Source organism: Trichoderma camerunense (genome assembly GCF_050948025.1).
Source record: "Trichoderma camerunense strain CBS 138272 chromosome Unknown V8C40scaffold_2, whole genome shotgun sequence".
Classification (NCBI taxonomy): domain Eukaryota; kingdom Fungi; phylum Ascomycota; class Sordariomycetes; order Hypocreales; family Hypocreaceae; genus Trichoderma; species Trichoderma camerunense.
The window spans coordinates 1,584,042-1,596,926 of NW_028145368.1; the positions used below are offsets into that span (position 1 = coordinate 1,584,042).

Genomic DNA, 12,885 nt, shown 5'->3' on the forward strand with positions numbered 1-12,885 from the left:
AGTTCAAAATGAAGCTCTCACTCAACTTTGAGGTGGATGTAGCGTTAATGAGTTTTCCAAAATCTCGTCTCTTTCATGCGGTTCCTTTATTTCCATAGCGGCAAGCTCTCAGACAATACGAATCCGAGCTTGCTATCTACGGCTGAAGTGTGGACTATTATGAGGAGATATTCCCTAGATCTCTTTCACACTAGGCGAAACCTAATCCAGCGCCTTTCGGACTTGCCTGTCAAAATTCCACGTGACGAAAGGCGTCTCGGTTCCTCTAGCGAATCTCAGGCAGGTGATGAATTGTTTCCTAACCTTTGGTGTGATTTTCGTCATTTAGATCTCTTTCCTCGGAAAGAATCCTATGGGAAAACTGAGAAGGTTGAGGAAATAGATGGAGATTTAGGAAACTGGGGAGATAGAGATTAGGGTAAGGATGGAGAGTATGGAAAGATCTCTGTACTTTATTCAGTACGCCTGTGCCAAGTCCACCACGCCCGGCTTATAAGCATGCAAGAAGACATGGATCCAGCATCATATAACCATCTTCATCAACATGATAGTGTATGTAGTAAGTTATTACCAATCATACTAGGTACTCTAGATTGATCCTTCAGCCATCGACTTTGAGTTTGGCTTAAGCACACGTGTCCAATTATCGCCAATGTCTCACTCACGGGTACATGGTAAAATGCAATAGTTCCAAAGATCTGTCAACAGTGTCATACGCATCTTTGGCTGACCAAGATGTACGCGCGCAGTTTCAGTAAAAATGGCAACTTTTCGAGTTTTCAGCTTGCACCAAGCGGTATAGCATTTATGCCGACCCGGGAAAATTACTGCATTGCGGCCATCATCAACACAAGGAGATTAATTATCTGCACGTTTATTCAGCGGGCGGGCTTTACGCTACAGAGCTTCTTCCCGCTGCCCTGCTTCTACTGTAGTCTGTAGGTATTTGGAAGAGCTCTAGCCCCGAGCCTCTCGTCTGATGGTGTCATTAATAATGAGTCGTGGCCAATCACGATCGCAACGACTAATCATAAAAGGCCCTGAAATAGTCTCGAATAGTAATCAAAAGTTGCCTCTGATTGGTAATTTCAGCAAAAAAGCCGCGGCTCATCCTCGTTGGCGCCAGATTTTAAGCTGTGGAATGCTTCCAAAAGTGGGACTCCCTTGCTTCTACGGACTTATGCGGCCAATCATCTCAGAGGTTACATCATCAGGGCAAATAGTTTCTAGGAGGTTGCGGTGTTTCGGTGTTTGGGATAAGACCGCAGAGAGCGTTTGCGCCGTCATCGTTCTCGTTCAACACCACGCCAGCCGCGGCGCATGGGTGTCGCCGAAGAGAAGGAAGATTCTTGCAGCGATTAGAAATGCGAAATCCATGAGAAGTTTTGTAATGGTAGAAAATGGAATATTCGGAGTCTGTAGAAACTGCTGTAGTAGAATGGAGATATAAGGATGGCACCGGCCAGTCTTGTAGAGCTTCCTATCTCCATCTTCAGACTCAATTCAGCAATCAATACAACACCAAAGCTACAAACAACTCAGTAATAAACTGAAAATCAATCAATTAATCCAACAATCACTTTCAACAAAAATCTATTATAACCCAACATCATAATGGCTGGCGATCTCGTTCTTGTAAGTCCACACCATGTAGCTTCCCCCATTGAGCCATCTCCTACTAACACTGTTATCCGCCTTTCAGCTCACCGGTGCCACTGGCATGATTGGCTTCAAGACCCTTGTCGAAGTCGTTAAAGCTGGCTACAAGGTCCGCGTCGCCGTCCGAAACCAGGCTGGTTATGATCGTATTACCGGCCTCAAGCCTCTTGCCCCTTATGTCTCACAGCTAGAGAGCATCATTGTGCCAGAAATCACTATTCCCGGTGCTTATGATGAGGCTGTCAAGGGTGTCAAGTATGTTGTTCACATCGCTTCTCCCCTGGCTCTTCCGGTTGAGGGCGAGGAGGCCTACCAGACCCAGATCATCACTCCTGCCATCCAGGGCACAGTTGGTATCCTTGAGTCTGCGAACAAGGTGTCAGGCATCGAGAAGATTGTCATCACAGCCTCTGTCTTGTCTGTTGCCTCCATTGTGGCCATGGCTACGGGAACCAAGGTCAATGGTATGTCGTATCCAACCCCACAATCCCAACTCGACTTGTATTAACAAACCCCCCAGAGGAAACTCGCGCCACTAGCACCGAGGGCCCCTTTGCCTCTAGCCTCTTCGCCTACGAAGCCTCCAAGGCTCTTGCTTTCCAGGCCACCGAGAAGTTCATCGCCGAGAAGAAGCCCGCCTTCGACGTCGTCAACATCCTCCCCGTCTTCGTCGTTGGTCGCGATGACACCGTCACTGATGTTTCCAACATCGCCAAGGGCACCAATGGCTTGCTGATGGGCCCTCTCCTTGGCCATGCTCGCGACCAGCCTCTCCTTGGCGTTGCCGTCCACGTTGACGATGTCGCAAAGATGCACGTTCTTGCTTTGAAGCCTACTCTCAAGGGCAACCACGACTTCCTTGCCTGCGCACAGCCAAATGAAGTGGTTGACTGGGCAGACTCTTTTGAGATTGTCAAGAAGCGCTTCCCCGAGGCTTACGCTAACGGAGCTTTCAAGTTCGAGTCTATTCCTCGACCTGTTTCAGTCCCGACATATGTCGACTCAACAAAGGCCGAGAAGGCTCTGGGCTTCAAGTTCAAGTCATTCGAGGAGCTGACTGTCTCCGTTGTGGAGCACTATCTCGAGCTCATTGGCAGCAAGTAAACGCCTATCACACGATGCAACTATGAGATCATCATAAAGGGGATATACTGGGAATGTTTTTTGTAAAGCATATTCACTCAGTCTGATATGCTTAGATTAGATTAGCGATGAATTCATTTGATCTTATTTAACAATCAGTTATTTGTAAACAACGTGCTAGTTACTTCAGTGCGGCAAGAGAGCAGATATAAGCAGTAAGCATTCAGTCTCATATACTATCAAAATTTGACACTCGAGACGACAATTGTAAGTAACATTGCGCTATTCGACGTTCCCAACATTGCTATCCAACAGTAAATACAAAATCGTAAAACGCTTGCTTATGTACAGTATCATATTCGGCTATATACATTCCCAGATGACTTTTATGGCTCCATTTTCCATTTTTTCATACTCTCCTATCGTCCCTTATAAACACGCCACACGGAATAAATGCTTCAGGAAACAAGTGGCTTAACAAAAGCAGCTGCTGTATCCGCGTCCTCGGCATACGTCAAGTGAGGCAGCAGGATGAAGTCTCCGCCCTGGCAAATGTTGTCTCCGTCGTGGCAGACAACGAGAACCTTTGAAGCGTCGTAGTTGGCAACAGGTCTACCATCGTATGGGTCACCAAAGAGTACCACGGCACTGACTTTCGCCATTGTCGCAGCATCTAGGTTGCTTGCTGCGTTGTGTACGACCATGCTACCTTGAGAGTAGCCACCGAGCACAAGCTTGGTGTTGGGGCAGCTGCTGATGACTGATTTGATCTGGTTGGCCCTATTGTCGCGAGAATAACATTGTTAGCAAACAGCCTGGATTGAGATCATCTGAAGGGAAAATTTTGTTGGGCAATGTGCCACTCACATGTCAATTCCTGGCTGCACCGATCCCGACAAAAAGCCCTGGACGCTTGCAGGATACGGAACTCCCTTGACGCCGACTCTTTTGTTTGGGAGTGCGGTTTCGAGCGAATTGAAGAACCAGGGCCCAACGAGGACTCCGACGTTTCCAGGATCGCAAGTGCCTCGAGCGAACAAGACAGTCACATCGCCGCAGGCATCATTTTCTGTGTTGGAGATGTCAAAGAGGTCGGCAGCAACATCTTCAGCATCTCCGATCAGATCACAGGCAGCTGAGACGGTATCCCCAATGGGCATAATCTCTGCCAGCTCAGTGAGGAACTCGTTGATGGTGGGCCAGTCTCGACGAGTAGAGGACTGGAGGACGGGTTTTGGGTATGCAAAGGCTTGGCCTGCCAAGAGGGCTGTGAAAAGGGCGAGAGACCGCATCTTGTACGCTGGTATAGAAGAGAAGATACAACACTAGGATGCTAGAATTCACTCTTTCACAAGGCGCCAGAGGATGATTGAAGCAAATGGAGTCGTCCGGGTATCACTTTATATACTTTTCATCTCCACCCTAGCTGAATGCCTCCATATGAAGCACATGCTTTCTCCACGATGTCTAAACTCACTTCGAGCACATGTACATACAAGCGCAACAATAGATCTGATAGCCCCAAGCTCAGACTCGATTGACGAGTAGAAACTCGGGCGCTGTCACCCTCTTCGGGTCATGCAGTCTCGATAGCGCAAGGAGAACCTTCCAGATGTGGGATGGAGGTCCTTTTTTGCACAATGCGGCGCTTCGCTGCTCCGCCAGTAAGACGGCACCAATGCGGGACTGGAGACGATGCGTGACTATGTGGACGGGGAATTAAATCTGGGGTTGACAAGAGCTGTGTTGTCGTACGATTTGTCAGTTCGGAGGATCATGAAACTACGCAAACGGTGAGAGATCGGTTAACTCTAACTTCACATGCACCTCGAGAAGAATCTTTGACAATACTACCATGGCATCAAAGGCAAACCCAACAACAACAACTATGTGAATATTTTAAGCTACCCTGACAGCTCGGGAACGAGACGATCTCAGCTTTACCCTTGCATATTTTGTTTGTTCTGTGCGTCTTACATGCGAGGATCCAAGATCGACGCCCGTTTGGCTTTGCAAGGGTTGGTTGGCACACAGACGCACACACTTGACATCTCCGAACAGCCTATCGCAAAGGAGCATCGCGTTCCCCTCATTGTCTCCAAAACAAGTGCAAAGTCTCTCGGTATCACAAGCCAAATTATACAAAGGCATTGGAGGAGAAGCCGACAGCTTTGCGCCTAGACGGCACTTGCGAGCCGTCAACACCCACAGGTGGCTGTGACAACGGCCCAGTCGGGAATATACGAAATATCCCGCCTTGGCTTTCTCTGGGCAAGAGTAAAACGGGCTTAGAAGAGTCTCGAGTTTGCGGGCTCGACGGAGAGTTGCACGGCCTCATTGTGGCTCCTCGCCTTGGTTCATGCAGCTTCAAACAGGCAGCACTCATACCGAGAGCTTTTCAGCATCGCTGCAGAGACGAGAGGGGACTAGACACTGAAGGAAACAAACCGCTTTCTCATGCATCCCGCATTTCTTCTTCCCCAGGCTCCGCTAATACCCCGCAAACCAGACGGGTCATCCCAAGAGACAAACATCCGCTTGATACCCAGATGGGAAACGGCCCGGCAGATCGGCCACTGAGAAAGTCATGAGACTCGTGGGGTTTATTGCTGTGATGCGCCCTGTCTGGCGGCTAAAGCATTCGCTTCGTTATGCTCACCGATTTATCGAAACCATCTCGGTACCTGACAATCCTTTGAGCGACTCAAGATGATTCATGGCATGTGATTTGCGCTTTTTTGATCCTTTATTTGCTTAGAGGAGCGAATGAGAGGCTTTGGAGTCTCCGGAAGCGATGCATATTGTCTCCTCCCTTACGGTTTCCTTATTTTGAACATGGACTCTCCAGCCGCAGCCGGTCTTTGTGCCCTATTTGGCAAGCCGTGCTACTTGGCCGCGTCATAAGTCCCAATTAAGCCACTTATTATAGCAAAGATCGAGCGTTGCTTCGAGACGGAGAAAAATACTATGCGCTTTTAATTGGTACGCTTCAAAACGATACTCTCTTGTCATTAGAGTGACAGGTTGTGGGCCAAGGGTCAAGGTCCTTTCCCAGGGCAGTGTACTCAGCGGGGAGATTTATATACAATGCTATTATGAGTGTATACTTTTTCTGTATTGAGTACGTAGAACATAATCCATCATTCGCATAATCATCGTCAATCTTAGTCTCTTTTTTTTTTCACAGAAATTCCCATTTTAACAGAATCCGGGACCCAAAGCCACAGACAGCCAAGATGCCTCCTACAAGCTGTCCTCGTTGAGTAAAAGACGGGTATAAAGTAATTATTATTCGATAAATAGACCAAACCAGGCCCCTTCCCACCTCTTATTTGGCGACACGTATATCATTCTTCCCCTTAGTTATCAAAATGCTTGTAACTAGATCGCGCATCCGTTGCAAGCGTGGTCGTAGATAACTCTACGAGAAAAGTCGGCCGTTGTGTCTCTCCCCGGGAAGCAGTGCCTCCAGCCCTAGATAATCTGGCATCGTTACTCTGCTCATCGCCAGAGGATAGTATCTTGGGGAACATGCGCTGGAGAATGAGGCGAACGGTCGGTAAGCAAGTGCAGATGATCCCAATGTTGACCTCCATTGTCGACCACCAAGCGACATTCCATTGATCCCAGGTTGGATTGATGAGTTCAGCGAAGAATATGACCGATTTGAGGCGGAGAAGCGATATAATGCTCACACTAAAGGCAAATCAGTTACACTGCTCAAAACAGTTCCGGGGTGCACGTCGAAGTCGATGCAAAAATGACCTACAAAGTTCCTAGAATGAACATGACAACGACCCCAATCTTCTTCTTCCAGTGGAGATTCAGCCTTTTGATCTGTATCAAGGGCAGTATGATCATCCACACGTCTACCGCCAGACCTAATCCTGCATTTGCCCAAGCGAATGCATTCAAGTCGAAACATCTTCCCTTGGGAGGGTAATCGTAGTATTGAGCCCAATAATAATCGAGAGGTACGCATTGAGCCATGGCGGTAATGACGAAAACAACTCCAAACACGATATTGAAAACGGCTGTTCCGATTAACAGACGCCGAATGTTCGGCCCCGGGAAGACGTAGAGGTAAAAGAGCGATAAGCTGAGCTTGACCAAGGACATTTGAACGAGATAAAAGACCTCCCCGATGAAAAAGAACTTTGCAAAGAGTGGAAGCTCGGGCGCTGGTAAAGTCCAAATGTCTTTTCCTATGCCATGGCCAACGAGACCGACCTGGTTAATAATGATTGCAGGGACGGAAATGACGATGGCGGCAAAGATGACCCAATCATCTGGTCCGATTTGTCCATTGTCGCTAAGATACCGTTTGAATAATAAGCGGACAATGACGAGGAGAATGGTGACAACACCAGAGGCGATATTCATTGAAGTGTACTGCCCCGATTCATCTCTGTAAGGCCGGCCACAGGCTGTTTGCGTGAGATTCATTGTCTCTACAATTCACAATACACGTTAGTATCACATCACCATCCAAGTTTGTATCACGTACTCAAGGCTTCCGACATCATGCAATGCGCCCTGACGCATATTGTCCCGGCGTCAAAATACTCTTCATCGCCACACATGCATGGCAGGTCGCCGAAAGTACATGATGTGGTGTTGATAAGCGTTGTCAAACAGTTCAGCTAAAATCGCCGAAGTCAGTCAGTTTCCCTAACACGATTCGATCCTTGTCCTTCTTTTTGTGTCACCTACAGCGCAAGATGGGATCTGTGGGATTAACTTGTCGAAGTCCTCCGGTGACATCGCTTCATGACCGCTCAAGAATCTGGGTTCTTTTTGAAGTCCATGGCTGTAGACGAATGGCACTGCCATCAAGAGCCTCAACAAACGTGCTGTCTTCATTTTCGATTCCATGCCGTAATGTGATAGTTTTGTGTCGAGGGTGCGGCTTGACCAGACTTTTTAGTCCTTCCGGTTTGAACATTGAGTGAACATATTGCTTCCAACAGTTATTGTCTCATTCTGAACACCTTTCCCCCTAAAAGAAAAATTAAAAGGAACTAGAATTTGGGAAACGGGCTTCTGTAGAGCGATAAAGAGTGTATCAACGTGTGAGAAACCCTGAATCCCGACGACAAGGCCTCGGCGGACCACCCAGTTTAAACTAGCATCGAGAAATCCGGGATGGGATATGAGTCCTCCGTACAGCGCAGGGATGCGCAAGCTCTTGCCTATTTCCAGACTGCCGATGGAAACAGATTTGCCCGCAATTGTACAAAGCAACAAACAAACCGAATGACACCTGCTGTACTCGCCAGGATCAACGACATGGGCACCCCCCTGACTGGAGACCAGACATCCCAGTTGCCCGTGCGCCAAGGCGTGTAAGACAAACGCTGTGCCTTGACAAGCTCAGGCCTACTTTAAAACTGGCACTCGAACCAGTTGCGGTGTTGGTGCAGAAGCAAACGCCGTGCCCTGCATGTCAAGCCGAACGAGTCTCCAGAGACGAGGCACTTTGTACATCTCTCGAGTGGGGGGTTACCGCATCGCAGGCGGAATGTTAGAGTTGACAGATAAGGTGATTTGGAGTCGCAGATGGTGTCATTCAGAGGTCGAGCCGCATGGAATGTTCCGTAAGAGAAAAGTCCAACCCAACACCACTTATTGCATCAGTCTCAAGCCCGCCATTCTCACATACACCGAAGCAAGCATTCGCTGGTATAAGAATCATTTGTCATTTTCAGACGTCTCCATAGCACTCGTATACAATACTAGGTATGTAGGTACATGGAGTAATACCGACTCGGCCGGGTGAGCGATGTAACTCTAATTCCAATCCGCATTTAGCTCCCGATCTCCCACATTAATGTCAAACCAAACCAGAGGGTTCCCGATAATATTAGTACTCTTGTTCTCAGACGACCATCAATGGCGTATAAAGCACTAGCATTTCACTACTGCAAAGCCGTTGTTGTTTGCTGTCCCAGCTCCATACCGCATCAGTTCTCTCAATGATATCTTACATGTGTGTGGGGGTCAAGTCAAAAGCAGTAATGCGTGTGAACCAAATCGAGCAGAAGCAGACATGCCCGTAGCAACTCAATGCAGGCTGGATTATTCGCCTCCGATGATACCCTGCATGTCCATTTCCATATCCATGACCATGTGTACTCCGTACGTGTAGATATTTCTTCGAATCACCTCCGCTTACGAATTCTTCTGTCACATCATCATCATGAGATTCACCGCAGAGATCGCGATCGTTCCAGCGCACTGATTAACGAGCCCAACACGTGGGAGCACCAGAACAGAAGCACATGCAGCACACGGTCCTTTGTCTCGCCACATGAGCTGCCGCCAAGAGAATCTCGAAAAGCGGCGTTTGGCCAATGAAACACGGTTAGAAGCAACTGCAACGACAGCGCAGGGACCATGAGATAAACATGTGCATACATGGGGAGAATACGACCGCCATTCTAGACAAGTCTAGTGTGGTGGATATGTGCGGATTGTCTGTTTCTGTAGGTTGATCATTTCACGATCCCTCTTTTTTGTTTGCAAACCCCTTGACAGCGATCCTCTCGGGCCGAGGTTTCCGTATTAACTATGGGTAGAATCTGCTTCGTTATTCGGATGATTAGCATGGTGAACGCTGTGAGGTAGTTCTCGTCTCCGTGATACAGCATTCTCCGTGTTTAATCTACCGAGTGTGCTCCATATCATCACCACGTGGTGTTGCTTGCCCGACTTCAGCTGGAATAAACCAAGACAAGAACTTGACTGACATCACATCTTCATTCTATGCCTAGATTCCGGCCAGAAATGCAATAAGCTGCAGCCATGCGGGCTCCAGGCCAAGATCGCGGCTCGTCTTACATGCATCGTCCTCATGTCGCGGCTGCACCGCATCTTCAGCTTCGTCCATGAAAAGGCCATTTCTCGGAACGGAAAGAAAATCCGTTTAAATGTAAATCATGAAATCTCACGGACATCCCGTCACTAACCTCAATCCATCAAGAGTCAAAATCCTCCCAAAATATCCACACAACTTCCAAACAAAAAGTGCCGTGCATCTGCAAACTCCCCCTGCGTTTGCAACTTTCCAAGACATTTCGCCATTTATCTCTCATCCATGCTTTTTCCCCATCTCGGCTTATTCACCCTCTATGAGAAATTCACCGTCTCCACTTGAGCCCGTCATATCCTAGTTTGCCCAGCCCTTCATCCTGCCGCTCCTGGACAAAGCAGTCAGCAGGAAGACCATCCGCGGCAGAAGCTATTACTTATTGCGTAAATGGGGCCGCTTACGGCGTACAAAATGCCGAGAGAGAACTGCCCAATGCTGTAGTTCTAGACGCTGAGACTTTACAGGTAACATACATATACGAAGTATGAGCGTGTATCGATATATACATGTACTATTCGAACCATCGCCTCCTAGGAAGATCGAAGAGCCGTACATTTAGGCAAACGTATATGCAAGATACAGGATTTACCAGATACAACAAAAACTACGGCTAGGAAATGAAATGAAAACAAGGGCCACCCGCTGTCACTCCTGTCCCGTCAAACCACGTTACACACGCGGCTATGTTGCACTTCCATGTAAATCTGCAATGCAACGCCATACACTGCAGAACATCACTACATCTCATCAACATGCATGTATCCAGCCATTAAATATCGATCCGTAATGCTCCAGGGCTCTCAAGAACCCAGTCCTTTATATCAGCGATGATGAGATCAATTGACCAAATACAAATACACACATTCATGCAGAGGCGGCACACCTCGGTGAGACATACAGCGTCGTCATAAAACATTAACATTACAATCTCGCCTTTCGCCGCCATTTCTTTAAGAGCGAACAGTTCCCTATAATAAGCACGCTGATACTGACATGCATCACACTCTCACGCCTTTTCCTTCTTCCTCACAAGCCCTGCGCCCAGCACATTGACCGTAGGAGCGTCCACATCGCCGCCATCGTGAACATTATCCCCTTGCTCTTTCTTGGGTTTTTTCCTGACCAGCCCACCGCTCAGCACATTGACACCACTGCCATTAGCCGTCTCGTCCTGTGATGCCTCCGTCACCGTGTCTGCCCTTTTCCTCTTAACAAGCCCAGACAGGTTATTGACTGGTGCAACTCCTGGGTCTGGCTTGTCTTCAGCAGCCGCGGCAAGCTCCCGTGTCCCTGTAACGTCAAATCCCCACCGGCTTCCCAGGCCAACTTCGCTTAGCCAGCGACGCGTGCTCCCTGTGGCTTTTTCCAAGGTCGCAAAGTCCAAGCGCAGAAGAAGCTCGTGGATTCGCTTATAGTCGGCTTCATCCACGATTCTCTCGCCTCGGCCTTGGGGTGGCCAGTGATAATACGCAGTCGATACGGGCTGGTCTAAAAGGTAGTTGCGCTGCTTGGTCTTGATACGTGGCTGGCGAGGCTTGATGGGGCCTCGGAGCTTGCTCTTGGTCTTTGCCGACTTTTTCTTCTTGGACTTTTTGTCTTCATTGTCAGAGTCACGTTTTGGTTTAGTTGGAGTGGTGTCACTCTGATCTGCCTTGAGCGGGAAGAGCCTCCTAGGCGTGGTTGTCGGTGTGATATTGGACACCATTCTCTGCTTCCTGGGCGTCTCGGGAGTGACACCCAACGCACTGGTCACGACTGAGGCACTAGATACCGATACAGTGTCACTACCATCTGGCTTTGGCTCGTCCTCCAAGTCATCAAACACGACCCACATGAACCCCGTCATCCTACCGCTCGAACACTCTTGTCGAAAGGCCATCATCTCCCAAAACATGTCAAGAGTCTTGACTGATTTCCAGCTCCCCGTAGTCTTCATCGCCTTGGTCTTTGTAATCTCGTCATCCAGCTCGTCGCGAAATCGTGATTTAGGGTCGTCCGGGAACCGGGGGATGAGGCATCGTGGTGGCACCCAGTCAAACTCTCGATAGTAATGCGATATGCGCTCAAGTGGGTGGCTCAACGACCAGCTAGATGCAGCACCGGCACGGCGCGGAATGAACGCACGAGTCTCGTAAGCATCAAGGCCAGGAACAAGCAAATGTCCCTTGGTGTTTCGCCATGCTGAGAGATTACCAGTGGGAGGAGACTCGACAATGGGGTCAAGCACCCGGCACCACCACTTGACGAGGCCACGATCGTCCAAAACATGTTTTCCGGGGTATTCGATGCTTCCGGGGAACAGATACTGGTCTTGCGCGCGTCCAAAGAGGCTGACTACGAACTGCACATCTTTGCGCCTCCGTTTGTCGACCAAGTATCGTATGAAGGTCGCGCAAACTTCTCGAATAGGGCTGGGGGCACCCTTTGGCAGCTTTAATTTGTCCAGAAACCCAGTAGAGTCAGCCTTGGATACAAACAAGGTGGTGGATCGAGCCGTAGTGTAGATGAAGATCTCGATGCCGAGTACGAGGACTCGCTTCCGCTGTGTCGGTTGTTCTGCTGTGTTTTCACTCTCTGGGGCACTCGCTAACGTGTCTGGAACGTCAATTGAAACGCTGAGGAAGTGCTTCTCGCAGTATGTTCGTTCGGGTCGTTCGCCAGGAGGTGCCGAGTAGAGCGCGTCAACCTTGGTGGGAGGTGTCGAGACATGATGGATGCCGAATTTGTAGCCTCTGGGAAGCACAGCAGCAAGGCGGCCGCGTAGGCTAGTGTCCTGAGAATCTGTAGACGCCATCTGGAATCAAATCAGACGAATACCGTCGCTCAACAGGCCCAAGATTTGTAAGGAGGAAGAGGGAGAGGAGAGTAAGCCGCAAAGCAAAGCAAAAGACATTGGATGGACCAAGGTTTGGCGCCTCCCTTGAACCCTTGGAAGTCGCGACGAGCTCGGTGCGCGCAGAATGAATGCAGTAGCTCCGCCTGGGCTGCTGTTACAGCTGAGTTAGCGCATTGGGTCCACTGAAGCCTGGGGGGCCACATGCCGTAAATGGAGACCCCAGCGGACGGTAATGGCGAACAATAGGGCTGATTTCGTACATGAAGCTAAACGGTGGCGGAACCGATCAATCAGGAACCAGCTGCGTCGATCACATATGCGAAATGGAGGCAGCAAATCGAATAGTTAACAATACGGTACATCTGTGTTTATGGGTTTCCTCTATGTATTTTCTTTTTTTTGTTTACGCTGGTTTGCTTGAGTAAGTATATGAGTA

General features: G+C 48.9%; 4 protein-coding genes across 4 annotated transcripts; 1 reads left to right on the plus strand and 3 right to left on the minus strand.

Moving 5' to 3' along the window:
• Positions 1-1,614: 1,614 nt before the first annotated feature.
• V8C40DRAFT_261590 (uncharacterized protein) lies at positions 1,615-2,763 on the plus strand (the record flags this gene model as incomplete). Its single annotated transcript, XM_083219280.1, has 3 exons — positions 1,615-1,635; positions 1,703-2,123; positions 2,180-2,763. The coding sequence occupies 3 exons, from the start codon at positions 1,615-1,617 to the stop codon at positions 2,761-2,763; spliced, it is 1,026 nt and encodes a 341-aa protein (XP_083077931.1).
• A 261-nt stretch (positions 2,764-3,024) lies between these two features.
• On the minus strand, positions 3,025-4,099 carry V8C40DRAFT_233095 (cutinase family protein). The gene is made up of 2 exons (XM_083213283.1): positions 3,610-4,099; positions 3,025-3,522 (listed from the first exon to the last, which is right to left on the minus strand). Exons 1-2 carry the CDS (start codon positions 4,032-4,034, stop codon positions 3,201-3,203), a joined length of 747 nt encoding a protein of 248 aa, XP_083077932.1. The 5' UTR covers positions 4,035-4,099; the 3' UTR covers positions 3,025-3,200.
• Positions 4,100-6,101: 2,002 nt separating this feature from the next.
• On the minus strand, positions 6,102-7,506 carry V8C40DRAFT_261592 (CFEM domain-containing protein; the record flags this gene model as incomplete). Its single annotated transcript, XM_083219281.1, has 4 exons — positions 6,102-6,438; positions 6,512-7,193; positions 7,250-7,385; positions 7,456-7,506. The coding sequence occupies 4 exons, from the start codon at positions 7,504-7,506 to the stop codon at positions 6,102-6,104; spliced, it is 1,206 nt and encodes a 401-aa protein (XP_083077933.1).
• A 2,888-nt stretch (positions 7,507-10,394) lies between these two features.
• Positions 10,395-12,559, minus strand: V8C40DRAFT_233098 (histone acetylation protein-domain-containing protein). Its single transcript, XM_083213284.1, has one exon. The coding sequence runs from the start codon at positions 12,405-12,407 to the stop codon at positions 10,620-10,622; it is 1,788 nt and encodes a 595-aa protein (XP_083077934.1). The 5' UTR covers positions 12,408-12,559; the 3' UTR covers positions 10,395-10,619.
• Between the last annotated feature and the right edge of the window lie 326 nt (positions 12,560-12,885).